This window comes from Talpa occidentalis, unplaced genomic scaffold (assembly GCF_014898055.3).
Source record: "Talpa occidentalis isolate TD23 unplaced genomic scaffold, MPIMG_talOcc4v2.1 talOcc4.14, whole genome shotgun sequence".
In the NCBI taxonomy this organism is placed as follows: Eukaryota; Metazoa; Chordata; class Mammalia; order Eulipotyphla; family Talpidae; genus Talpa; species Talpa occidentalis.
Window position 1 is genome coordinate 36,643,673 of NW_023601433.1, and position 27,891 is coordinate 36,671,563.

The window sequence follows — 27,891 nt, forward strand, 5'->3', positions numbered from 1 at the left end:
TACACTGCTGAGGGGAGCAGCGGGCGAGACAGGAAAGGTCTGCTGTGCCATGTGGGTCACCTCCCTGGCCGGGGATCGAACTTGTGCTGCAGTGGCTGCGGATGGCTTCATGGTGCTGCATCTTAACCCCTTGTGCCAGCAGGGAGGCCCCAACAATTAACATTTTAATTAAAGTGTAATTCACCTGTAGTTCAGTGTCAGATAGAGTTGGATTCAAATCCTGGATTGATTATAACCTTCAGGCAAACTCCTTAGCTTTCACTCAGATGAAGATGTTGGTCTTTCATAGTCATATTTGGAAACTTGAGACAGTATGTGCCAAGTAGCTAATACAATGGTTAGCACACAGAACATGCTTTCTCAACAATGAGAACCACTTATCATTTCTATTAGTGTGAGCCTAGTGTGTTGCTTCTATTCTTATAAATTTTTCCTATTAATTATTTTCAGAAAAATTCTGTTACTAAGACTTTTTTAGTAAACTGAGTTTACTATTTTATGTCTGTTCCATGTAGGTTAGGCTCCTGGTGGGATCCCCAATATAACCTCTGACTTCAGCTTAGAGCCATATAGAACTTTCTGGAAATACTTCCTAGTTACAAACATAACTAAGAATTCCTGCATCCTGGCCAGCCTACTGTGGGTAACAGCAGTACTTTGTTTTGGTTTTGGTAAAGGTTGGTCTGAATGTACATTCTTGCCATTCTGTTCTTCTTGAGTTATGACTTGCTGGTCTATATAATAGTGCTACTGAGATGTTCCGTGACTTCATGTGAGCTATATTTGTAAACAACCAAACGCCGCCTCCTTTGATGGCTTCATTAGCAGCAAGATAGAGCCTAATTTAGTCTTGGATCAAGAAGAGTTAGGTTCATTTTTCTCTCCTGCCAACCCCACTGTCTTAATCCAGCTTGCAAAGGGCAATGCTTACCATTACAGTAAAATCCAAATCTTTGACCTCATCTTGTTCTTATAATTTTTATGGAAAATGAAGTTTTACTGATCACGTCTCATTTATTTGCCCATATGTTTTTTCTTTCCACGCTAATTTTCATGTGCTGCTAGAGTCTCATAGAGAGCAAAGAATCTCTACTGTTTAATAAGCCCAAGACCTGAAAGGCATTGCCTAGCAAAGCTTTTTAACCCACAGTGCATCACAATACTCTTTGAATGATGTAAAGGGATCAAGTCCTACAACTCTGTGGTGTGCCTTTGCATTACATCCAACGTCAGGAGGCAGCTGAAATAACTCCTCAGAGGGCCACTTTTAGGAACAAGGTTTGTACTCACTGCAGCCCAAGTAGGCAACACCAGTATAGTTGTTACTTCCTGCACCTCTCTCTCCTGGCAGGTGTACCTTATGAAGTAGCTGATTGCATTTTGAATGTTCAAAATCTAAAGAAATTTTGTGGCAAAATTTTTTGGAAAACCAAGAATTATTTTCAAAAGTGAATACTCATTCTCGTTACTTTGAATTATTTGAATAATTTTAATTAGTTTTTTTTCTTAGAGATGGCATGTACCTATATTCCTTAAGATATCTGGGTCTCTATCACAGATGAGCAAAGATTTAATAACCCCTAACTACATCATCAGTTTTCTGAATTGGCTGGTTCCTTCACTTACTCATGTATTCCTAAGTACACATTGTACCTTTCCTTGAATGGAAGTGCAAGACTGTGAGGGGGATTAAGGTAAGTGAAGATAGTGGCCACTAAAATAATATGATTTCCAACATGTAGGAGCATACATTTAGCTAGAAACATAAGACTGTATGAAACTCATGTCTTATTCTTTGAAGACTATCTAGCACCTTGTTTAAGACCTGGCACAAAGTTGTGACTCATTAAATATTTTCTTAAATGATAGAATAAATAAGTAAATTAAGAAGCCAATCCACAAGATCAACAAACAAACATCTCTAAGAAATGGCATTATAACCAAAATTCATAATAAAATTAATCAAAGTCTCTGGAAATTCAGAGTTGGTCAATGAACCGTTTGCAACTCCAAACAGAGGGCTTATCGGAGATGATATAAGACTTAAATAAGGCCCCGATGAATGGATGGATTTAGACTTGAGAAGGATGGAGGAAAAAGCATTAAGACAATAGAATTCATAGCAGGAAGTGTGAGTATGGGTGTGCATGTGTGTTTGTGTGTAAACAACCTTCCTGAATGGTGAAGACTAGCTTCCTTTGGGAAACAGGATTACAGGTCTGTCAAAAAAAAAAAACTCAGTGAAAATGATTTCTAAATGAACTCTTGTAACATGTTCAAAAGCAGCTGGAAGCAGTGGCCCCAGTTAAAAAGCGATCCTGAAGTCATCCTCCCAGCCAGGGCAGGTCTTCCCAGTTCTGAGAAAGCCCCTTCTCTACCTTCTTTACACTGTCAGATCATTAGACAGGATTTTTCTTAAGGTATAACTTCCCCATTGCCACAAGTGCAGATGCCACATCTCTGAGGAAAAGGGGAACCAAAGACCCTGGAATAATCAAATGCATTCAGAAAATTAATGAGTGTTGTTTATACACCAGTTCAAATGCTATGTCCTCACAATTCCTTGGATTTCTCAAAAATTACTAGATAAATAACACCAGAGTCTTAGGATCCTGATTCATAGCCTACCTCTCTGCCCCTACCTTGGGCAGATTAATTAAATAATAACTTGGTAGTTATTTAGTGGAGACCGACAGGCTCTTTAAACTTACCAGGTTTACTACTAGTTCCACTTGATTCGGACTTTAATGTAACATATAATTTTTAACTCTTTCCTACCATAAAAAACACGCCAAATTTTAAATTTGTTTTTAAACCTTGGAAAAGCCCATACCCCATGAGAAAAATTCCTCGCATGTTTCAGATCAGGGAAAATGTCCAGATTTTCTAGGGTAAAAAAGTGCCTTTTATCTTCTTAATGCCTTAGAACAATTATCTTAGAATTCTAAAAGACAGGAAGGGAACACAGACACTAAAATACCCAAAAGGCAGCTTGCCAAAGAACTCTGTTTTAACAGCTACTGTGCTTTCATTTTATATCGACTTCTGTACCTATATTGAATGTCTGATTTTACCTTCTCTACCATTAAGTAACATGGGATCAGAAGCATGTATCTTTTGCAAAATGTTTTTCCCCTAGTGCCTGATACCTTGCCAGTCAACACTAATACTCTGATAAATATTTGTTGAATGAATCAATGCCACAGCAGCAGGAGAATGGACTTTGAAATTAAACAGACAGGGCTTTTTTTGTTTACTGGCCTGTGACCTTAAATATGCAATTCGACATCATTTACAAATTCAGTTTTTTAATGAACTATTGTGAGGATTGAACGAAAACAACATATGTAAAATATCTGGTAGTAGTATGTGTTAGCTGAGAACTAGTTCTCCCATTATCTCCCTACCAGAGGATGGCTACTCTTTTTCAAAATTGTTTTCAGTTATCCTACTTTGATTACATTTTCATATAAATCTTATAAGTTCTTTATCTACCAAAAAAAAAATACTTCTGAGAAGTTTGATCAGATAAATCAGATTAACTCGAGAAGAATTATCCTTTTTGTAGTATTGATTCTTCCAATCATAAACATAGATGTTTCTCAGGTCTTCTTTGATTTCTTTCATTAATGTTTTGTAGTTTTCAACATTCAGACCTTATCATGTCTTGTTATATTTATACTAATATTTCTGTCTCCTTTTTCTGAGTGTTAATAGTTATATTTTGAATTTTGGTTCCAAAGAATAGGAAAATAATCATTTTCGATGTGTTAACCCCATGTCTTATAATCTTAATAAGTATAGTTATTAGTTTTAGAGGTTATTTGTAGATTCCTTAAAATTTTCTACATAGATAAGTATGTCATTTGCAAACATGAACAATTTTTTCCCTTTCCTATCTGTATGCCTTTTATTTCTTTTTCTTGTCTTATTGCACTAGTTAAGAGTTCCAATACTATGTTGAACAGGAGTAATGAGGTAACATCCTTACTTTGTCCTGAATTTTAGGAAGAAATCACTCAGTCTTCCACCATTAAGTATATATTTTATAGAAATCTGACTTGATCTATAATATATTCTATAATGTCAAAAATGCTGAGAAATTTAGGCATATTTTATTCCTGAAATCACCATGTTGAATATAAATTATGAGGAAATAGGGCCTTCCTGGTGGTGCAAAGGGTTAAGTCTCAGCACTATGAAATTATGGAAAGCCACTGCGGTGCGAGTTCAATCCCCAGCCAGGGAGCTGACCCAAGTAGCGCAGCAAACCTCTCCTGTCTCACCCACTGCTCCCCTCAGCAGTGTGTTTCAATCAATCTGCCTATTCTGCTCCCCACTCTGTCTCTGGTGAATGTGCTCAACCCCTGTCCCACACCGCTAGCCTATACCCCAGCTCTTGTATGCATAAATAAGTAAAATAAATCTTAAATAAATTATGAGGAAATATAGGCAATGTACCTGTAATTATTTGCTTTAGTTTATTTTCTGAACATAAACATAATATAAAAGTCTATTTTTACATTTTATTTTCTGTGCTCTGGGTATCAAACAACAGTGGTTTATGAGTCTGTATTAATTTATTTAAATTCCTTCTAAATAAGACTCAAAAAGATGCCCAAAACTTAGTCATTCTGACAAAAAATTCTTAAAAATTAAATTCAATAAAATCAGAATATATTCATGTAGATGCTCAGCATTACCAGAATGTTCAACATTAGAAGATTGGGTTTCAGAAGTTAGGATTTATTTAGTTATTCAATAAGTATTTATTACATCTCTGTCATGGACCAGTTATTATCATTGGCCCTAGAGCTACAGCAGTGTACACAACAGCCGAACATCCTTGCCCAACTAGAGGTCATGTTTTAATGGGGAAAGAAAGACATAAATCAGATACATAAGTAAACATACAGTATGAAAGATGGTGATAAGTGTTTTGGAGAAAAATAAAACAGAGACTGGGAAGGGAATGCAAGGGTGGGGTGGAGTGGGCATACTGTTTTAAGTAAGATGTTGGGTGTACCTCACCAAACAACACAAAGGAATATTAAGTATTAGAAATAGAATACTCTGTAGCAATGTGAAAAGTTTTTCACAATATGCTTGTAAATAAAAACCAGAGAATGTATTGATAAATAGAATACCTGCTGTGGTTTCAAGTATTTAAGTATGTACAGATATATATATATATATATATATATATATATATATATAATTAAACATAAAAATAGGTGTTTACCAATGATTTTGCTGTTATTTGAAAGCATTATTTCCTATGTTTTCAGTTTAAAGGGAGTTAATATGACATTGAGTAAAAGGTCAGATGAGGGTACAGAGAGAATTTGTTTGCTCTGGAAGAAGTTTACATTGAGGGAGGCTCTTCTGTTAAAACAACAACAAAAAAATCGCACTTTAAAGGAGATGAAAATTATGTTGTTTGTGGTGCCGAGAATAGCAGTTGTACAGTGAAGAAGGAAATTGAGGTAAATCTAACATGTGACATGTGACATGTGACACCATAATTTACTGTCACATTCAGATTCAATACAGAACTATGTTTTACGATCGACTAAAGCAAAATGCACTGACATATCTTACTGCAATCTACATTTTCCTATGTCTTCAAGAAATAAGTAAGCATACGAAATGTGATTTGCTGTCCTTCACATACATGGTAGAGGAATCCTCTAAAGACCAGATTGACAGCACTGTGACCACTTCCAGATAAGATCTGATCATCCTGGGAATTTAGGCTTAGACTCCAAGTCAGTTATTAATGTTTCTCAGAAAACATTTTCATGCCAAAGCCTGGCATCCCAGGATGGCTTATTCCCTGTGGTGCTGATTCAGAATTCCTAGGTGCAGAGCAATCGCTTTATCATCTGATATATACATGGTGCTGTTGTTAGGAGCACAAATGTCCTGAATATCTTACATTTTTCTCTCCAGGATGACACTTCCAGTGAATTAAAATCCCAGCAGCCACAGAGCTTTCCAAGTTGAAGCAAAAACTCAATTGTGCTTATTCAGATTTTTCTTTTGTTCTTCCTTCTTTTTTCTATAATCACACCAGTGCTGAAAGTAAAAACACATTTTATAATGAACAGGCTCAGTAGGCTAGCCAAACTATTTGGTTAAAACGTAATCTTTGAAATGTTTCAAGTTGCTTGAAAAACATGCTCAGAGGTGAAATAAAGCAGCTAGCTGGCCCCTGGACAATGAGTTAACAAGTCCTGACTATAAAAGGGAAAGGAGGGAAGCCCCACACACTGCTCCCCAATCCTCCTCCCTCCTGGTTCCTGCTTCTTTTGGGCCATCCCTTCTTTTTATTTTGGCTGATGGTATGGGTACTCTGTGCTTGTTTTCAATATAACAGAGTAGTTATAATCCTGGTTTCTAGGTGACATTTGCTTCTTAATACCTCTGGGTTTTTTGTGGGTTTTTTTGGTCAGTAAAAAGGTGATCATATTTGATAGGGTTTCTGGGAAGCTGATATAAATTAATACATGCTATTTGACACATAATACATTCCAATGCATAGAAACGCATAAACATAATACAAAGAAACATCTCTTTTCTCAAAGGTGATTTTTAGGTGACAGAACACTCAAGTGATTGCCTCACGTAACCCTTCACAGAAGCACTGTGACCATGAGTCTATAGAACAGGCACCCTAGCCCATTCAGCTGCTATAAAAATTATCATAAACAATAGAAATTTATTTCTCGCAGTTATGGAAGCTGAATGTCCTAGATCAGGGATCATCATGGTCAGGCTCTGGTTAGAGCCACCTTCAGGGTGGCGGCCCCCAGCTTCTTGCTGTATCCAGAATATGGCAGAATGAGGGCGAGTGAGCTCACAGAGGTCTTTTTCATAAGAGCGCAGCTTCCTTTCATGAGGGCTCCACTTTCATGACCTAATCACTTCCCAAACACCGCCTCCAAATACCATCACATAGGTGGCCTCCCCCGTGGCTCAGCGGTTGAGCGCTGGGCTGCGAAGCTGCCCGCAGCCTCTGCAGTGCCGGTTCGATCCCCAGCTGCTCCCCGGCCACCGGAGGAGGGGCCCACATGGCGCGCAGACCTCTCCTGCCGCCCGCTGCTCCCCTCAGCAGTGTGCTTCGGTCCTTCTGCCTGCTCTGCTCCCCGCTCTGGCTCTGGTGAATTCTCTCACCCTCCCGCGCTTCTGACTGTACCCAGTGCATGTATAAACCAAACAAATAAATAAATAAATAATGCCTCTATTTTAAAAAAAAAAAAAAAACAAATACCATCACATAGGGATTAGGGTTTCAGCATATGAATTTGATGGGGTATGAAAACATTCAACCCATTGCAGTGTCATAGGTCAAATGGGTCTCAGTCCAGACTTCTGCTGCTGTTTGCCATGTTTATGCAAACTCGAGGCATGGCTGTCTTTGTATACACATAATGCATACACATTGTATAGGGTCAGTCTAGGAAACCGAAATGATGAGCTGCCCTGGGATCACTGGAAGGGCTGAAGGACAGGTTCTGGAGAAGGCTTACATGAAGCTTGTAGAAAGGAAGCACTTTCACAAACTGACCTATCATGGAGCAGCTAACTATGCCCTAATCAGGGGACTGCTTCCAGAACAGTTGAGTTCAGCCAAACTGCCAGCACTGCTACTGCAACTCCTATCACAAGTCACAAGCTGATGTTTAAATGCTGGAACACCAGGTTCAGTCACTGCTCACAAAGCAATTACTTCCTGACATTCCCAAAGCTGAAAATTAGAAACTGGGGTTCTGCTGTGGAAAAATACCATACCATATCATCACAACCTCGCTTGCTGGTGGAAAGAGTCAAAGCAGCAAGACATGTCCTCTGTCTAGTTTCCACCTTCCAAATCTCACTGGAGTACATTTTATTGGAGAAATATAGTTCCTATTCAGAACTCTAGCCAGGACAGGTCCCAGAAATGTAGCATTTAGCCTTCAGGTTTGTGCAGCAGGAAAGCATACTGACAACGGCAATAAAGGCAACTAAGTGCCCATCTGGCACAACACCTTTTATTTATGCTTTCCATTTCTTTTTCTCCTCTATTAGTTTATTTCTTTCCCTAAGTAGCCTAGCAGAAGCTAGGGAGAAGTTTACTTCCAAGATAAGGCTTTGTAGTACCAGGTAACTCATAGCCAGAAATATGTATAAATTTACAGCATGATCCTCCATTCTAATCTTTTTTTCAGACTTCCATCCATCATGACTGCTATCCGTCTAAGAGAGTTTCTTGACCACCGCCCAGTGATCCCATCAAGGTAGTATTTATCCAGATACAGACCCGGCCAGAGCTGCAGCAGAGCAGACAGACCCCTGGGCAATCAGAATTGCTTGCCCTGGTGCTCCATGATTGACAGACAACTGTCAGCAGTGAAGTTTCTTTGGGTTTAGGGAAAGTTGTAAAAAAAAAAAAAAAACAACATCCATCTCTCGTGGCCAAATCCAAGCAAGTGTGCAACCCCAAATTCTGAAAGGAAGAAAAGATATTTGTTTTCACTTAGGCAGGGCTTCAGCCAGCAGAAGCTGTACAGAGACCCACGTACACATTTTACTTAGTTTGGGATAAAACGAACCACGCCCATGCTTCTGCAGTGTGGGGGTGGCTATACAGACAGAAACTAAGTAGGAGTCTCACTCTTCCTCAAATTTATCTATGGCCCAAGAATAACAACCCCTAGACACATTTTATTGTGCTAAATTTACCTGCTGAGAGATATCATATACCAGTCTAAAAACCCTAGCCCTGCCCTCCTATCATCACTGGGTACGAGGCTGCTAAGGTTCAGCAGCTATAAAGTTGGGGCAGGAAATCTCGCCCAGGAAGTGATTTGGGGGTCAGCCAAGCACAGCCCTGTTGGCCTCATGTATTTTAACAAGCCTCATGTTTCTTTTAATATTTCGTTATTTTGAACAATAATTGGCCAGAAATATTTACTTATTTTGAAGAAATATTTAGTTATTTTGAACAATATTTGTTCCTGGGATTACTGAAGGAAATTCACAAAAGGATGTTTTGTTCCTAGATACTTTTAGAGCTTTCTTTTCAGAGAAATTACAGAGCCTCCCCTTCACCCCCTGCCCCCGCCAACTCCCCTTTCCTGAATCCCACATAAGGAGGAAGCAAGGTGGAGAGAGACAGGGATAGGTTCCAGTACTTCTTGATTTCTGCCTCCCGACAAGCCCTGCGTTTGTCTTTGTGTGTGTGAGCTGTGTTTTTTCCACTGTCAGCCCTATTTAACTGTGGTCCCATCTCCTGGGAAACTGAAAACAAACTTGTCTTGTCTGCTGCTGCCTGGAGCTCAATGGAACCAAGTCAGAGCCTCTGGCCTGGTCTGAGTCAGCTGTGGGTTTGGGTGGAACAGTGCAGCAAGCGCTGGGACTGCAGAAGTCCAAGGTGGGCAGGTTCAGTTCTCTGCAGTTTCCTGACAGCCCCACGAGGCCAGGCATGCTGCCCCTAAACTAGATTTGGTGGCACTGCCCTCCACACACACTTGTCTACCTTGTGCTTTTCCTGCCTTGGCAATAATAGTGGGACCAATCCATCAGCAGATTCCTCAGTTCTACTTCCAGCATGCATCTCCCATCATTAAGCTTTTCTTCACTGCACTTTTTCTCCACTCTGCCCCCCAGTCGAGAAACCATTGCATCTCCCCTGCTTGTCCACAACAAGCCCCATTCCTGTCCTCCTGCCGCCTGGTCTCCAGTGCGAGCTTCATAAAATGTGAATTGGATCATGGCCCTCCATTGCATAAACTCGGCAATTGAATTTTGTGTATAAAGTTCAAACTTGTTGCTAGGCCCTACTTGAACTGACCCTGACTAACTCTTTCCTACCTTGGGGCTTTTGGGCATGTTCCCTCTCCCTGGATCAGCTCCCCACCCCTTTCTGCCCCTTCTCCCCCAGCCTGGCTCACTCTGTGGTGAGCATCTGAGAGAGCAATTCTTTGACCACACTGGCTAGAGGAGGTTTCCTTCTGTCCACCTGCCCCGTCATTCTCGGTCTTCTTGGTTTCTGTTATAGCCATTACATAACTTCCAATTATTTTGTTTATTTCCTGTCTGTCTCACCCCCTGGAATGGCAGTTACCACTTCCACATCCTTTACTGCTCTGAGTGCATGGTAACTCATTTGCTCTTCATAATAACTATAAGGTATAAAGGAGGAAACTGAGACACAGAGTGGCTAAGTGACTGTCCCCAGCTCCCACAGCTATGAGGAACTGGCAGAGGTAGGATTTGAGCCACTGGTCTGATTCCAACATCTGGGTTCTTGATTCTGCCATTAGAATATCTCCAGGTGAGCTCCCTGAGGTTGACCTTGTCTGTGTCTCTCTACAACCCATCATAATCTCTGCCTAACAGAGTACCACAGGACTTAGGCCCTCTTTGCACATTTGTTGTAAAAATGAAAATGAAAGAAGCAATGAGAAAAATTCTGTCATTCACTTGTGGTTTTCCTCCTGGTGATTGACAATACCTGTGAAGGGTTCCTTTCTGCTGAACCTTTCCCACAGGTATTTACTCAAGTCATCCCTTCTAACCCTTGGGGCATACCACTCATAAAATTAAATAGTAAAGGATCAAAAATAGTAGTGACCATACAGAATTCCCATAATAAGAATTATATTAGGTGCAGATGTTAACTGGACCCATTCCCAAACTTACAGACCTGTCCCTCAGGGGCAGGGCTAGGTGTTGTGTTGGTTGTGGGGCCCAGCATGCTTCTAAAAAGATCAGTTTAGGTGGATAAGTATAGTGAGCTAAAAGATATGGAAGTGGTGTTAGATTTAAATGGATTTTAAAGTGAAGAGTCTCTGAGATATCAAGAGGCAACCATGGGGGTCAATCAACACCTAATGCTGACGGGATATTTGAATGGTACAAGTTGTCCACAAGTGTCCCATTTCCTCTCATGTAAGCAGTCGCGGAGATAGTACTGTACTGATGGGTAAACTGAGGCTTAAACTCCTTAAGGAGATATTGTGGAGTAAGGGGTCTGAGATGAGAGGGGGGTGGTCTCCCATCTGCTGCTCTTATTTGCTCTTCTCCCTGGTAAATTCTTATTCCTGCTGAGCCTCGGGCCTGACTGGTACAGCAGCCACCCATGTTGTATGATTAGTCACATGTTTTTCTTTATGAGATTTTAAACTGCAGGGCAGAAAGACAGTATTTACCATCTCCTCAGCCCTAGCCCCCAGGTCAATGCAGACACATGAAAGAATGCGATGTTATTTGTTCCCTTGAATTCAAAGTAATTTCCACCTAACGTTAGGGTGTCTCTATCCTTTTCCTATTTCTCTGGTACATATTTACTCCCTGTCTGCCCAAAAGTGGGAGAATGAGAGATTTCATTCAAAAGTAGTATTGAACTCTACGGAAAAAAAGGCAACGTGCACCCAGATGACTCTGATGCTGCATGGAATTTAGAGAACTGGGTTTGATTCATGGCTCTGACTTTTACTCGTGAGGCGGTATTTAGAAAGTCTACTTAACCTCTCTAAACCGCAGTCTCCTCTCCTATAATGTGGTGTTAATAATATTTACTTGGCAAGGTGACCGAGAATCAGATGAGATCACCTCTGTAAGGATGCTTTGTAAAGCACGAGACACAGACATAACAGGGACTTGTATAGCCAGAGTAACTCGGGCTACCTCAGGCAGTGGGTTCAGGCTCTTGAGGGACAAACACTCCTGACCTCCCCTGAGCATATTGAATTTTGTCTGCGGCTGAGCTCCAGTTACACTCACCTTCCCAGGGGACAGTTTTGCTCTTGTATGAACTGAGCCCTCAGAGAAGCTGCAGGGACTGGAAAATATGCACCAGGCCTGAGCAGAGTCTGGCAGCCTCCTTGGCCAGGTCCGATATTTTAACCCTTAATCGGGAGGCATATGGGGAAGGAAGGGAAACTTAGAAAGCTTACCCAAAAACTTGGAGGCAAAGTGTCCCAGTCTTCTTGGACCAAATCTCTCCGTTTCTCCACTGAGACCTCCCACCCCAACGCACTTATGCTGATGTCCTTTCCCCATCTCTCTCCACGCTTGGGTCAAAACCAGCCAAGAAAGACTCTCCAGGGCCTGCAGGCAGGGCACGCTCCCTGGTGCTGGTGAAGGGTATCTCCATTCTCAGAACTGTATTCAGCAAGTATTTGTTGTAGGAACTTAATAAAGCATCCATGGTCACCACACAGTCTCCTGCAAGCAGCATAGCAACCCGTGTTGTTTCAGAGCTACAAACGGTTCTTGATAAACCGTAACATGGACCCACCGTACTCTTTCTAAGGTAGTGCTTCAGAAACTTGGATGGGTGCCTAAGAGGGTTACATCTCCCACGCATTCAGAAAGGCCCTTCGTTCCCTATTACGACACCCTATTATCCTCTTTCTTTTTATGACTTAATCCCCTGTTATTTACTACTCGGGGCTCAGTCATTTTATCTCAACCAGGGCAGGCCCAAACAGCCTGTGGTTTTTCTGAAAATCAGAGTTCCCTGAGGTCCTGTTTGCATAGACAGACCCACCCACCCTGCTCACAGCACTTGTCTTTCATACAAATTAGACAGCAAGGTCCCTGCTGGATCCCCCCAGTCCACTCTGATCTCAACTCTGTCCAAGTCTTGGCTTCTTTAATTCCTTCTTACCAAGAATCTCTTCCCCATGGGCCTCCCTGGTGGTGCAAGGGGTTAAACACCACACTATGAAGCAATCCACAGCCTCTGCAGTATGAGTTCAATCACCAGCCGGCCAGGGAGCAATCCACATGGCGAGGCAGACCTCTCCTGTCTCGCCCGCTGTTCCCCTCAGCAGTGTGTTTCAGTCAGTCTGCCTGTTCTGTTCCCCACTCTGTATCTGGTAAATGCTCTCACCCCCTGCATCTCTGGCCTGTACCCCAGCTCTTGTATGTATCAATAAAAAAAAAATCTTAAAAAAAGGAAATCTTTTTTTAAATCTTTAAAAAAGAAAAAAGAATCTCTTCCCCATCCTATTTGCAGCTCAAATCCTAGACACTCCTCTCTCTTCTGTGCCCCATTACCCTTTATTCAGATCACTATTTCAGCATGTAAAGGCCAAGGACTCTTTCTTAGACATGTAGAACCTAGCAACATGCAAGTTATGTTATGTGCATTCAATACTTGCTGGTTGGGCTGGAGGCATAGTTTAAGTTTCTACTCATCATCCAATAGCTTGCCAATAGTTTGAAAAACTACATGCTACTGTCTACTGACTCTTCCCCTTGAATTATTAAAGCACCTACCTCATGCTCAGAATCTGTGAATGATCCCAATCTGTGAATGATTCATATCTATAAAGTCCTCTTGCCAACAAATGTGCCCCCTCTCCTGAGGAACAGCAGAGCTCTTCCCAATGCCTGAAGCCTTGGCCTTTTCTTGAACACCTTGTTCTCTTTTTACTCTCAATCCTCTCTCCTAAAACATTCTTCACTTTTCTACCATGTGGTTCAGAGCTTCATCATGTCCCTTGTAAATGAACACAATAGCCATCTAAATAGTCTTTCTGGGCCCCCTTGGTAGCCTAGGTGTTAAGTCTTGGCATTATTGTTAGGGGGAAAAGGATGTCCCAAAGCTAATTCCATATAGGCTTTGTGGACTCCACCCCCACCCCAGGTCAAAGCCAAAGACACTGGGAACTCCAAATCCCATCACCACCAAAGAGAAGGTGGCTGGGACCTGAGGGTGGGGTTAAGCAGCCAGGTGAATAGAAAAGGCAGACACGTGGGCTTTGGGGGACCCATTTTTGGGCTCTCCACCAGCTCGCAGCGTCCGGCCAGCTCTGAGAGTGACTTTGGGTTTCCAGGTCGTCGGATCGGGTAGGACGCATTAAAGACTTTATTTCCCTATTTTCTCCCTGAGTTGTACATTTTCCTTATTTCCTTTCCTCTTGTAAATACACCTTTTATTTACCTTTTTGTGTGTGTCTGTAGTAGAGTATTCATAAGTCCCTTTAAAGCGCGCGGGTGAGGACCCACAGCCAGGAACCCATTTAATATCGGGGTTGCTCTATAACATTATCACCACAACGGCCTGAGTTCAATCCCCAGCCAAGTTGCTCACCCACATGGCACAGCAGACCTCTCCTGTCTCACCCACTGCTACCCTTAGCAGTGTATTTTAATAGATCCTCCTGTTCTGTTCCCCACTCTGTCTCTGGTGAATCCTCTCACCCCCATCACATCTGGCCTATACCCCAGTTCTTCTAAACAAAAATTTAAAAAATAAACAGTCTTTCTACTATGGTCAAATTATCTTTAAATTTGTTTACCACATTGCCACCAGGTGAAAAATCTTTCTCAAATAAAGACTGCATTATATCACTAGTCTTGTCTAAAATCCTATAAAGATTTTCTAATGACCCGCACCAGTGGTTCAGATGCAGTACCCCTTTTTTATTGTGGGGGGAAAAAAGGAAATTAAATAAATAAATAAATCACAAAGCCTCACAACCCAGGCCTCTCAGCCAGGGTAAGAGTCCCTCCTTCATGCTTACATTCTGCTAAACCATCACAGGGCTTTTTTATTTTCAGTCCCCATATTTTAATTATCAGACACACACAAAAATACTTACTGTGAAAATTTGCAGACATATCATAAGTAGAAACAAATAGTATAAGGAACTTCCATTTCCTCGTTCCCACATTTCAGGAGCTATCAACATTTGGGTTTTATAAATCCTCTTAATTTTTTTCCTGATATTTTAAACCTCATACCTGACATATGAAACATTTCCTTATAAATCCTGAAAAATGGGCAAGAAAAGACATTTCCATAAGAAATTCCAAGACTTGTAGAAGCTCTGTGTCAAGAACTAGGGACAAAAGCCAAATATATTTTCATTATTCACAGCTTGTATTTGTCTATAAAAAACTAATTATAATCATTGCTTTTTTTTCTTACTGCTTTATTTTTTTCTACTAGTATATTCATTGCTCATCAAGGAAGAGATGTCAAAGGCTATCTCCCTAAACAGCTGGCACGAGTTCATTTTGATTACAGTGCGAAGAGATCTCCCAGGTAAGACACCTTCCTAAATATCAATTTTCAAAAATTACACTAAATATCAATGGTATATAAAAAATACAGTTTTTAATAACAACAACAACAACAGTAATAAATTGATAGATAACATTTGGAAGGACAACACCAAACTACTAACAATTGCTTTTTTATAAGTAGTAAAATTATTGGTAGTGTGCATATTTTTTAGTCTTTTTCTCTATTTTTCACATAGTCTCCATTGAGCAGATTGCTTAGAAATGAATATAGAATTTTATGAAATCATCAAAGAAATTTAGGAAACATGAATTTAGAGTTTCAACTTGTTCAAATAGCTCAACCTTCCTGAGACTCAGTTCCCTTCTCAGTAATATTATGAATTTGATCTAAATTAATTTCTGCCTTTCTGCATACGGTTTTAACAAAAGGAAAAAGCACGTACTTTGACAGTATTTTCTAGTTTGTGGAGACTGGAATCCACAGTATTTAAAAACAACAACTTGAGTGGTTTATAAAATGTTTGAATTGGACAATTTCCATTCCTTCTCAGCATCAGCTGCCTTATCTGTTAAATAAAATTATCAATGTTAAGTTCCAAGAACTCCACATATTGATTGCTCTTATTTTGAGTAATATTTTATGAATTTTATAAAATCCTCCTCTTCTCTTAATAGCCTTTAATAAAGTCTGAGTATCCTCCATGAAAAGAAAAGGGAGCCAAGGCATCTATAAAATAGCACATAGTCTAAACTTAATACATGATCAAACTGGAAGGAACTTTAGAAGTCATTGTGATCCAGTTAGATGACTAAATGGTAGCCCAGAGAAATGACAAGTCTTGCCTGAGATACAGTTGGTTGGTAAACCTGAGACTGGAATCTATCCACATTTTCTGATTCTAAGGTCAAGATCTTTTGGGTTAATCCAATTACATGCTTTGGTTAAACTCTGATAGGGCTATGCCCACAGCCAGAGGACAAACAAGAAAGGAAATGACAGAAACTCACTGCAGAGCTGCTTGTGGCATCTCCCCAGGGCATATTCAGTGAGTTGTGTGGACCCTGATAAGTTCCCCAAATCGAATGCCTTGCACCCAGAGGTCAGGAGGAGCACCAGCAGATGGCTCAGACAAAAGGAAGTTGGACTCTCCTTGTGCCTGCCAAAGATTAGCCTTAAGGATAAAACATGGTGCAAATGTCAAGCAATGAATATTAGGTGCCTTGTTAAGAATAAGGAAAGGGAAAAAGACAAATCACAAACAACAGTAACCACCACCACCTAGAAAATCATTCAGTTCTTTGGACCTGCCCTAACTATGTATTGTAGTCATGATATAACTTGATAGTTGTCTAATAAAATACCTTCCCAGAAATTGTCTTCCCCTCACCAACTTAATGACCAACTTAATGTTTTCTGTGTCAGAGTGAAAATCTTGTCTTCAGAAGGACACCAAAGTGACATGTGAAAAGGGACAATAATCTTGCTCCATAGAAATACCCAAGCCAAAGGCAGAGCAGGCTGTTAGTCAAAGATGGGTTTATCTAGGGAGAGGACGTAGTTCAGGAGCCAGAGCTGTCAGCATTCCCAAGTGACCAGACTGACAGTGTTGGTCACACGGAACCTAAACTCACAAGAGACTCACATCTCCAGCAGATAGTTAATATTTTGATTGACTATGGGGGACATACTTTCACAAGGACAGTAATCCTCCCACTTAACATTGAAGGCATTCATTTTATAGGACCAACTACCCATCAAGCATGAAGTAAGAGGAAATAAAGGATCAAATTGGTGGGAATTCTTGGTCTTTCTCTATGTCTATCAACAAGAAAACACCCTTCCACCCATCTAATATCTCCCCCCATACAGTATTGCACATACATGGCCAGATTCTTATTCTTGCTCTTTCTAAACTTCAGGCATGGTCACTATACTTTTGCTAACATACCTTTCAAAACAAACAAAAAGGCAAATTACAATCAATTTTTTTTTACCCAAATATGTAAGTATAATGGATTATGATTAAGCAGAGTTAGTCACTTCTGAATTGTTAGTTGCTATTACCTCTGACTACCTGACTGCTGGCTAGAGATTCCAGTACTATGTTGAATAGGAATGGTAAGAGTGGCCATCCATGTCTTGTTCCTGTAATTATAGGAAAAGCTTTCAATTTTTACCCTTGAGTTGATAGAAGTTGCAGCCTTGTCATAGATGGCCTTTACTATGTTGAGATGCATTCCCTCTACATTCACTTTGTTGAGAATTTTTATGACGAATGGATATTGAATTTTGTCAAATGCATTTTCTGCATCTATTGAGATAAGCATGGTTTTTATTCTTCATTTTGTTAATAGGGTGTGTCACATTGATTGATTTGTAAATGTTGAATTGTTCTTGCATCCAGAATAAATCCTATTTGATCATGGTGTATGATACTTGCAATGTATAGATAATTTTTTTGGTTAATTTTTTTTATTGAAGGCTTTTTCTGTATAACAGCTTTATTGAGACAATTAACATACCACACAATTCATCAATTTAAAGTTAACATACCACACAATTCATCAATTTAAAGCACAATTCATTTGAACTGTTCATTTAAATTTCATAATATATGGTGTACTTTTCCATCTAAAATTTATAATTCCACAGTTTACCATTTCTGCATTCCATATTGTCTAAATAATTTTTTTCCACATAAAGCTTGTGATTCTACTATCATAAAAATATTTTTATGAAAATTTTTTGCATCAGCAACACTGCACTGATTAAAAAAAAAAAAAAAGAAACAGGAGTCATGGGGCAGGCTGTAGGATGCAGGATGCTGCCCAAGAGCAAGATCTTGGCCTTTTTATTGACAGAGAAAAGGGTGGGTCAAACTGAATACTGGATTTTGGGCTTCAGGGAGAGTGAGTCCACTGATGTACTCTGAGCCCCAGCCATGGCTCCAATCTTATTAACAAGGTGCTTCAATGGTCAGTCCCTGGGGCAAAAAGCACATCAGTGACCAGCCCCCCAGGCATTCCCTGTCATTCCTAGTGATGTGTACCAATTGCTCCAGGGTAATCAAGCTTCCTGCTACGGTCTAACTTGAAAGGAGCCTTGTATGCTACACCCAGAAAAATTCTTAGGCTGTTTTTGTTGATATTCCTAGTTCCTGAGGTTGCTGAGACAAACATTTAAAATGTATTAGTCCCTATCACCAGAGTTCTTAAATAAATTACTCAAGTGAATGTATATTTTCACAAGCATATGAAGATATTTCATCACTTCAATTTAATATTCTTTATCTTATCCATACTCATCTAAATAGGGGTAAGGAAAGTTATAACTGATTTCATTTTTATCAAACACTGATACATACCATAGTGATTGGTTTGGTCAAGAGAAAATATTGGTTTCTTGAGGGAACCAAACAATGTAGGAAAAATTGCAATGGGAAAGGGTATTGGGAAAATCTAGAGTGTGGGAAGTATCTATGCATGAGCAGATTTATTAGAAATTTTGATGCAGGTCAAAATTGTAAGTAATTGCAATTGGGGAGGAAGAAGGATGTTAAAGGAAGAGCAGGGGAATGGAATCCCTAGGCCATCTACAGACAACTTTTCAAAAGGCTGGCTGTAAAGTTATGGAGTCTTGTCAAAATTATTCTGGAAGCCTCATGGCTGCTTCTAGGGAGTAGATTCCAGCTGACGAGAAAATGGAATGTTTCTGCTAGTATTCAGCAAGTTGTTTGTGTTTTCATTTAGACCTCTCATAGACTTGACAGTTCCATCCAAGAGAAAAATCCAGTATCAGCCTCAACTAGACCAACGAACTCTCATTCAATATATTTTTTTCCGAAGATATTCAAAGCCTTCAGAATCGTGGTACAAAGAAACCTCTTATCAGAGACACTATTCTCTGCCATTTTACAAGAATGGTGAGTCAGGGTACTCTACCCTCAATCTCTGGCATCAGCCTCGCCCAGGCCATACATGAGCCTCTCGCATAGACTGTGTCTGAGGGACAGTATCTTGTATCATTCGTAGGGCTGAATGGGCACACGCGCCCTCTTACTGTGGTGTGTGGGTTTCAGGGTGCAGGAAGATTTAGAGCACAACCCTGAGTGCTGCTTCTTCCTTTCTTCCTTCCCAAGCTCCCTGTGTAGGAGACATTAAGGATGAAACTACATAAATGTCTTGGAAGCAGAATCAAATCTGACCTTGCCTCTGAGCCTCTTGTCACTTCACAAATTCATTGTGTTTAAACTGATTGTTGAGGGAAATTTTTTCTCATTCCCCTATTTTATTTTATTTTTATGACAATAATTTGATATTTGTAGACATGTTGGGAAAATGATAAATTTCCTAAGTATAACTCTATACTGCAGCATGGACAGAAAGTGTTATAGGGCAGCCCGGATATTGAACGGGTTGCCTGGCTGTGGGTCCTCACCAGCGTGCTTACAAGGGACTTATGAATACTCCACTACAGGCACACACAAAAGGTTAATAAAAGGTTTATTTACAAGGGAAAAGGAAATAAGGAAAATGTACAACTCAGGGAGAAAATAGGGAAATAAAGTCTTTAATGCGTCCTACCTGATCCACCAAACTGGAAACCCAAAAGCACTCTCCGAGCTGGCCGGACGCTGCGAGCTGGCAGAGAGCCAAAATGGGGAACCCTCCAAAGCCCACGTGTCTGGCTTTATACCGACCTGGCTGCTTAACCCCACCCTCAGGTCCCAGCCACCTTCCCTTTGGTGGTGATGGGATTTGGAGTTCCCAGTGTCTTTGGCTTTGGCCTGGGGTGGGGGTGGAGTCCACAAAGCCTGTATGGAATTAGCTTTAGGACATCCTTTTCCCCCTAACAAAAGTACTGAGGGGGCCGAGGCTCCTGACCAATGTGTTGCAGGGTACGCACAGGGATGCCAACTTGACCATCACCTGCATTCCTGTAGTCGTTGGTGCATTGAATCATAGTGAGTAGAAGGAATTGCTTTATCAATAGGCTTTCAAAATGAGTAACCCTAACATTTCTGGGACTCTCACAGTGTGATTTTGCCCTCTTAAAATCTCTGAGGTGGGGGCCTCCCTGGTGGCACAGTGGGTTGAGCGCAGCACTGTGAAGCTATCTGCAGCCTCTGCAGCATGAGTTTGATCCCTGGCCTGCCAGGGAGCAACCTACATGGCAAGCAGACCTCTCCTGTCTCGCCCCCTGCTCCCCTCAGCAGTGTATTTCGGCCAGCGCGTCTGTTTTGTTTCCCGCTCTGTCTCTGGTGAATCCCCTCACCCTCCCACACATCTGACCGTACCCCAGTTCTTGTGTAAAATAAATAAATCTTAAAAAAAAAAAAAAATCCTCTGAGGTAAGTGCTATTATTTTTCCCATCTTACAGTAAAAGAGACAGTCAACTTACATCAAATCACACTGTGATAGGTAAGAGTAGAATTCAGATTCAGGCCATTACCAAGATTTGTGTTTGATCCTTAAGTTATACTGTCACTTGTACTATTTATTTAATAGCCTTATTTTTAATTAAAAGGTAGCATCTGCGATTCCTTCTTTACTCCCCCAAAGAAAGACCTGTACCTTGGACTCCGGTCCCAAGAGAGGAGACAGCAACAGCAATCAGGAAAAATAGTCACTGCACAGGAGACATAGATCTGGGGAGAGCTGAGCCAGGTTTGGGGGTGGTCACAGATGAAGTTGGGATGGGGGTTGGGATGACAGGAGGAATTTAGGTGAGAGGTTAAAAAGCAGGGCAATCCTGGGTTCTGGAAAATAAGAGAAGGTTAGAGTAGCTCAGAATCTGAGAAGAGAGGGAACCGGCATAGGGGAAGAAGCTGGGAGCTGAATTTAAGGTCAATTAAGGAAAGAGGTGCTGGCAGAGCGTGCAGGTGGGAGGTGTGGGATCCCAGAGGGGGTTTGGGGAGGGACACAGTAAAGGAAACAAGGGCATAGATTAGGACTGAAGAAGTATGAAATCTGGCAGTAGAAGCTGCCAGGGACTGAGGAGTGACTGGAAAGAAAAGGTGGTTGGGAAGTATCAATGGGACTCCTACCCCACAGAAAAGGCTGAGGTATTTGTCCCTTTAAGACAGTCTGAAGTCTGTTTCACATGCTTGAGGGAATTGAGCTGGGCCTGGCTTCCAAAGTGATAGTGAATAGCACCTTCTTTACAAGTCCCCTGCCATGAGGAAATCTTGCTAAACAGACACAAAAGATTTTCTCCTTGTTTATTTTGAAAGACAATTACTATTTTTTTCCAAGCCTATAGCACCAGGTGGTTGCTCAACAAAGCCATTAAGCATTTGCCATCTACTGTGTCCTCAGCTTTGTGCTGGGTCATTGGAAGGAAGAGAAAGAAGCCCAGGCTAGACCTCAGCTATGGAAGCTCAAGGTCTCACTGGGAAGATGAGGCAACAGTTGCTATTAGAGGATAATGAGGCACCAGGTAGGGGAGCAAACGTTGAAAGATGAGGTCACCAGTATCTAGAACATCCAGGGAAGACACTGATGGGGGTCCTGCAACAAGTGGCAGAACAAGGATGGTGAGGTTGGTGAGGGCTAAGAGAGTAGGGCAGACTCCAGCAATGAGGATGTTGGCCTTACTGAGAAAGGGAGAAGGGGAAAGCAGGGAAATAAAATGCAGATTGGCAGAGGAGGAGCAAATACTGAAACTGAGGAGTTGAATATTAACGTGAATATTAATGTCTGTCACTCCTGGTTTTTTTTTAAGATTTATTTATTTATACAAGAACCGGGGTACAGGCCAGATGCACGGGAGGGTGAGAGGATTCACCAGAGACGGAGCAGGGAGCAGAACAGGCAGACTTACAAAATATACTGCTGAGGGGAGCAGCGGGCATGACAGGAGAGGTCTGCTTCGCCATGAGGGACCCTCGCCGGCCGGCCGGATCAAAACGGTGCTACAGAGGCTGCAGACAGCTTCCCAGCGCAGCACTCAAGCACCTGCGCCACCAGGGGAGGTCCTGTCAGTCCTGTTTAATTTTAATTTTGAATTATGGGTTGGAGAAGGTGCAGATTGCAGGAAGAAGAGTGCTAGGGAGCTGTGGATAGGGCAGTGTGAAGCCATGGACAGGATTCAGGCCTTAGCTTACTGCAAGCCTGCCACGTTCTACTAAGAGGTATTGGGCAAGATACTTGGATTCTTAGAGCCTATTTGCTTTTCTGTAAAACGGAGATTCAAAATCTACATTTTAGGATAGTTGTTAGAATTTAAACTATCTATCTATGCCCCAAACTGTGCTAAGTGACATACTTATACACCCGTGCACACACAGTTGCGTTGAGTTGTAAGAGCCCCCACAAAGTAGGTATTCTTAAAATCTCCATTCATTTAAGCAGAAGAGAAAAAAGACTTAGAAATTCTGAGAAACCTACACAAGCAAGCAATTAGCAAGTCTGCAGTGCAGGTGAAATCCAGATATGCCACACTCCCTAGCCCTTGTTCTTAAGCTACTAGGGAAGTTTTACAGGAAATGGGAAGAAAATTCATGGAGCATAATGTTCAGTTAGAAAGGACAGTGTTAATAGAGAACACAAAAGAAAGAAATTAAAACAAACTCAGTAGTCTCCCACTTCTCCTGTAAGTAGTCTCCCACATCTCTTACAGGAGAAGAGATGTCAAGTGGGGATCTGTAGATAAAATACAGTACTGGAATATGTGGGCTAGGCAAATAAAGACAGCAACAGGGCCAGATAGTCCCTTACTTAGTGAAGTTTGAAGTCTAAGTCAAGAGACAATTTATGTTGAAATGATCATTGCTCCACTCATTGAATCATTGGTTGAGTGATATTAGTTATCTACAGTGTAGTAACAAATTATTTCAAAATCTAGTGGCCTAGAACATCAGTGATGGTGATTTTTATCTCATGGTTCTGTGGGTTAGGAATTTGAGACCTGCTTAGTTCTGGCTCAGGCCATCTCTTGGGGTTTCAGCTAGATGTCCATCAGTCGTCAGTGCTGAATCACTTGAAGGTTTGACTGGGGCTGGAGGAGCCACCTCTAAAGTTCTCACAGCTGTCAGTCATGATAGCTGTTATAGTTGTCACCCACATGATGGCTGGAAACTGGGGCCTCAATGCCTTTCCAGGTGGGCCTCTCAATGGGGTTACTGCATGTCCTGATGACATAACAGAATCCCCCAGATTGAACAGTCCTAGATGAAGTTGGGATTTTCAATGCTTTTTATGGCCCAGCTCAAAATCACATACTATCGCTTCTGATTTATCCTATTAATCACACACAGCCAGCCCTGAGGCAGTGTGGACACCACAAGGCACAAATCATTGGGTCCATCTTGAAAGTTGGCAACCATGGGACAATTTAGTCATTGACTGTACACCCCCTATGAGCTGTGCTGTCTGCAGAGAGTACAGTGATCAGGGGAGACATGATACCTGCTTGCAAGTAGCTAACATTCTGATGGAGAGATACAGAGCATAACACAGAATTTTTTTAAATTATAGATTGTCATAGTGCTATAAGAGAAATAAGCAGGATTTTGATTTAGCTAAGGGAGGCTACTTTTAATAGTGTAGTCAGAGAAAATCTGGATATAATTTTAGCTGAACCTTAGAAAAGAAGAATGAGTCATGTAAAGAGCATTTCAGGCAAAAGGAACAATAAGTGCAAAAGCTTGAAAGCTGAAAAGAGCTTGGCATATTTGAGGAACAGAAAGGAAGTTAGTATAGTGGGAAGTTAGTTTGGTGGGTAGTTAGTGAGGGCGAGGGTGGTGAGATGATTGGATTTTATTCTAGGTGCAAAAGGAAGACTTGGAGAAAGATTTTGAACAGAGGTGTGACATAAGTTGTACTTTAGAAAGATCCCCCCTGGCTGATGTTAAGACACTTCAGAGGGGAACAAGAGAGAAGGTGTGCAGACCAGTAAGGAGGCTACTTAGCAATTTAGACTGGAGATGATGGTGGCTAGGACTGGAAGATGAAAAGAAATAAATGGAATTCTATATTTTGCAGGAGACATCAACTGGATTAGGAGATATTTGATGCTGGGTCCATTTTCATTCATTCATACTTAATGCATCACTAGTGAGAGTCCACTTATATGTCAGTCAGTTTGCTGGTGTTTGGAAACAGCATGTGAAGCAAAACAAGACAGAAGATTTCTATACTTATGAAGGGGAAGTAGAGGGGAAATAACATAGAAAAAACCATAAAATTTTTATCTGCCATAAATGCTATGAAACGAAGTTTATGTAGTACTATAGAAGCATATGACAGGTCAGAAGAGGAGTTGAAAGTTTAGACAAAGAATATGAAGAGGGCCTCTCTGGTGGCACAGGCGGTTGAGAGCCGCACTGTGAAGTTGCCCACAGCCTCTGCAGCGCAGGTTCGGTCCCGGACGGCCAGCGAGAATCCCACATGGCTAAGCAGACCTCTCCTGTCTCGCCCGCTGCTCCCCTCAGCAGTGTATTTCGTCAGTCTGCCTGTTCTGTTCCCCACTCTGTCTCTGGTGAATCCTCTCACCCTCCCACGCATCTGGCCTGTACCCCAGTTCTTGGATAAATAAATCCTAAAAAAAAAAAAAAAAGGTGGCCACATGGTGGGTGGCGCCTTGGAAATACTAAAAAAAAAAAAAGAGTATGAAGAGCTTCACAGAGAGTGCAGCATGTACAAAGGCCTGTGGTAGAAGTGTATGTGTTTGAGGAACTAAACAAGTGTGTTAGAGCACAGAAATCAACAAGGATCATGGAATCGGATGTGACTGGAGGTATAGCATTACAAGAACAAGGAGAGTTTTAAAGACCATTTTCAGGTGTTTTTATCTCTAGACTGATATTTATGGGAAACCATTGAAAAGTTTTAAGGAGCATGCAAGTGACCTGATTAAAATTGCATATTGAAACTGCTGTTACTCTATGCAGAAGAAAAGGAGGGACTGGAGAGCAAGGTGGGACAAAGAATGAATATGCAAAGTCAGAAGTCCATTGCAGTGATTAAACTAGATTCTTTCTTAAGCTTGGCTACATCACTTGAAGAACTTTAAAAAATCTAGATGCCCATGCTATACCTAATGCCAACTAAATCAGAATTTCATGGTTTGGGGGGAGGGATTTGGATCCTCAGTGATTTTTAAACTCCCAAATAACTCAATTGTATAACCCAGTTGGGAAATCTTTGGTTTCGACAAATGATGAGAGGTGGTAGCAGTAAAAGAAGTAGATGTGTAGTCAGAGTAATCGTTAAAAATCAGATGATTTGAGAGATACTCAGGTGGCAATTATTCTATAAATAATCACACTGAAGGTTGGCTTGCAAGTAATATAACAGAAATATGTTACAAATCTAAGCATTGATAGAGAAAAAGTATTTGTTCAAATCAAGAAACTGGCTCTTTGAAGTCTTTGGGGAAAGGTTATTCGCAAAATAAGATTAAGCAATATTAAGTTGTTTATCAATGTGTAAGGTAGTTTATCATTCTTCATGATCAGAATTTAAGAGCACAGCAATGTTTAGATTAGCAATAATTTGAATTTCATGTTCAATTCTTATTTCTTATTGGGGAATTGTTGATGAATATATTAAATATAGGCCTTGATAGAGCATGGTTATTAAGAAATTCCTCAGTTAAAAAAAAATCCTCATTAAAATTCTTTCTTAGCAGTAAATGAGTGTTCATTTATTTATTTAGGAAACATTTAATAAGCATTGACTATATGCAAGACATAGTAGATGATATGGAGAAGATTCACTCTGTCCTCAGAGAATTTCTAAACTGGGAGAATGAGTAAGCCCTCAGATGAAATTTGCTCTTGTGTTACTCAACCTGGTGTCAAATAATTCAAAGAACTCACTCTTTCAAAATAAAATATATACTTTTAATAGCAATGTAACTATTTACTCTCTGATCCTCAGGTTTCTCAACAAAAAGAATAAAAATAGTATCTACATAATAGAATTGAGATATCTATATAAAGAATTTGGCATCGTGTCTGTACATAACATGAATAAGTCTTCAAAAATGTTAGCTATTATCACCACCATCATCAATCAAGAGCACGTACTAAAATAAATATTTGTAAAAAAAAAAACTATACAATATAATTCCATCTTACACAAGAATAAAGTTCTAAAATTACGGTAATAATCATGTATAATGAAAGTTATCCTTGAAGACCTCTTAACTGTTCAAAGAAGCGATGATATTAAATGCTATTAAATCATTCAAGTATTTGGAATACATGGAATTTCTTCAGCAAACTGATTAAATTTTTTGTTTCACAGTTGTTCCTTTTTTTCCCCAATGATGACTTTCAAAGAAGTCATCATCACAAATCCACATGAACAATAATTTCACTTTGTCAAATGGCCCCCAATTTGCATGGCATATTTCCCTTTCCCTATCCCTGCTCCCAATCTGTATAGCATATTTCAGGCTTGATAAGAGTCCCTTTTTATTGGCATATATAACCATTAAGTGGAAGGAATCACCACCCCAGAAGTTTTTTGTATTTTCTCTGAACATTATTACATTCACCTGGGTAAAAATGTGCTTAATTCAGTTCCACTGTAAGTCTTAAAACAGGGAACACTAAGAGCTGTTGAGTAGGGTTCCTTATATTGATGCTTTTAAACTACTTCATATACTTCCCTGGAATACAATGTAATCTTCAAGAAGGTCAAAGCTGTCAAATGGTAACTGATTACAGACAAGATCATGCTTAGATTTTTTAAATCCTCTAAAGAAGAGATAGCTCTTCTAGTCATACCTCCTGTTTTAATGAATATGAATTATTCATATTATCCTGGGTTAATGTTATGAATTCTTAGTAACAATGGCATTTCTTTCAATGCCATTGAAGTGCTGTGGAAGGCATAAACAGAACAGTGAAAAGAATAGTGACTTTGAGGTCTGATAATCCTGGGCCAAACGTGAGCTGCACCTTTTACAAATTCCGTATATTTACAAATTAGTTAATCTCTTTGAGAAGGTGATAATATCAGTGGACATCTGAGGGTTACTGTGAATATTAGTAATGTACCTAATATAGTGCCTGGCACTGGACACATTAAGTTTGGTTACCATGCTATCATGGTAACACTCTAGTCTTCCTTTCATGAAGTATAGATGCAATGATTGCTATATAAAACCCAAGTCTTCCCTGAACCCTCTCTTTAAATAAGCAGAAGTGTTGGTGACTGTAGGCAAGAAGTCACAGGATGTTGGAGGAAACTGAAGTGGATCTGAATTTTGGGATGGTAACAACAATCTGAAAGTCACCCATTTATAATGATGACTTAATGGGCTTAGGGGTCTAGAATTAGGATGTCAAAATGCAAATTTGATTTTATTTTATTTACAGTTTGGCACATTTCAATGTTTTAATTTATTCCTTTGTCTTAAATCCCATAAACTATTTTATATTTTATGTAATTGTTGAAATGACAATGTGTTATAAGGAGTAGTCTTAAATCATTAATTTCTTTTAAATTACAGATTGGAGCCAGAAATTAGCCACAGTTTCATCAAATCCTCGACCACTTAATTCACTACCAGAGTTCTACTGTTGTGAAGAAAGGTGGCCTTAAAAGAAAAACTTAAAAATTAAAATAACCATGGCATCTGAACAAAATATTTGGCATTCTTATATATCAGAACAACTTCTAATTTAAGTTTGTGTCCAGGTATCTATAATTTTATAGTATTTATAAATTTGCAAATCCTTTTCAGATTAAGTTGGTCAGCCTAGGCCATTGCCTGCCATGTTGGTCACTGAAGTCTCTGTTCCTTGAGCCTGTGTTCCACTACTGTTCTTATAGATTTCCTGGAATCCAGGAGCTAAACCACCACTGTGTTCCTCCTTCACCCCTAAGCTCCCTGTGCAGATTAA

General features: G+C 40.3%; 2 protein-coding genes across 3 annotated transcripts in view; one reads left to right on the forward strand and one right to left on the reverse strand.

Annotated features, from left to right (window-relative positions):
- Window positions 1-1,189: 1,189 nt before the first annotated feature.
- Window positions 1,190-27,648, forward strand: CUNH1orf100 (chromosome unknown C1orf100 homolog). The gene is made up of 5 exons (XM_037510306.2): window positions 1,190-1,278; window positions 8,214-8,282; window positions 14,954-15,049; window positions 18,781-18,953; window positions 27,498-27,648. Exons 2-5 carry the CDS (start codon window positions 8,227-8,229, stop codon window positions 27,587-27,589), a joined length of 417 nt encoding a protein of 138 aa, XP_037366203.1. The 5' UTR covers window positions 1,190-1,278; window positions 8,214-8,226; the 3' UTR covers window positions 27,590-27,648.
- ADSS2 (adenylosuccinate synthase 2) overlaps window positions 5,920-27,891 on the reverse strand; it is a 75,428-nt gene continuing 53,456 nt past the window's right edge. The window contains exons 15-19 of one of the 2 annotated variants that reach the window (XR_008551765.1): window positions 17,096-17,176; window positions 16,039-16,202; window positions 15,474-15,596; window positions 14,604-14,774; window positions 5,920-6,078 (exon numbers count right to left, since the gene is read on the reverse strand). The gene's annotated coding sequence lies outside the window, so the exon portion shown is untranslated. Of the gene's footprint in view, window positions 6,079-13,398; window positions 13,499-14,603; window positions 14,775-15,473; window positions 15,597-16,038; window positions 16,203-17,095; window positions 17,177-27,891 lie in introns of those variants that run through there. The other variant, XR_008551766.1, reaches the window with a different exon arrangement.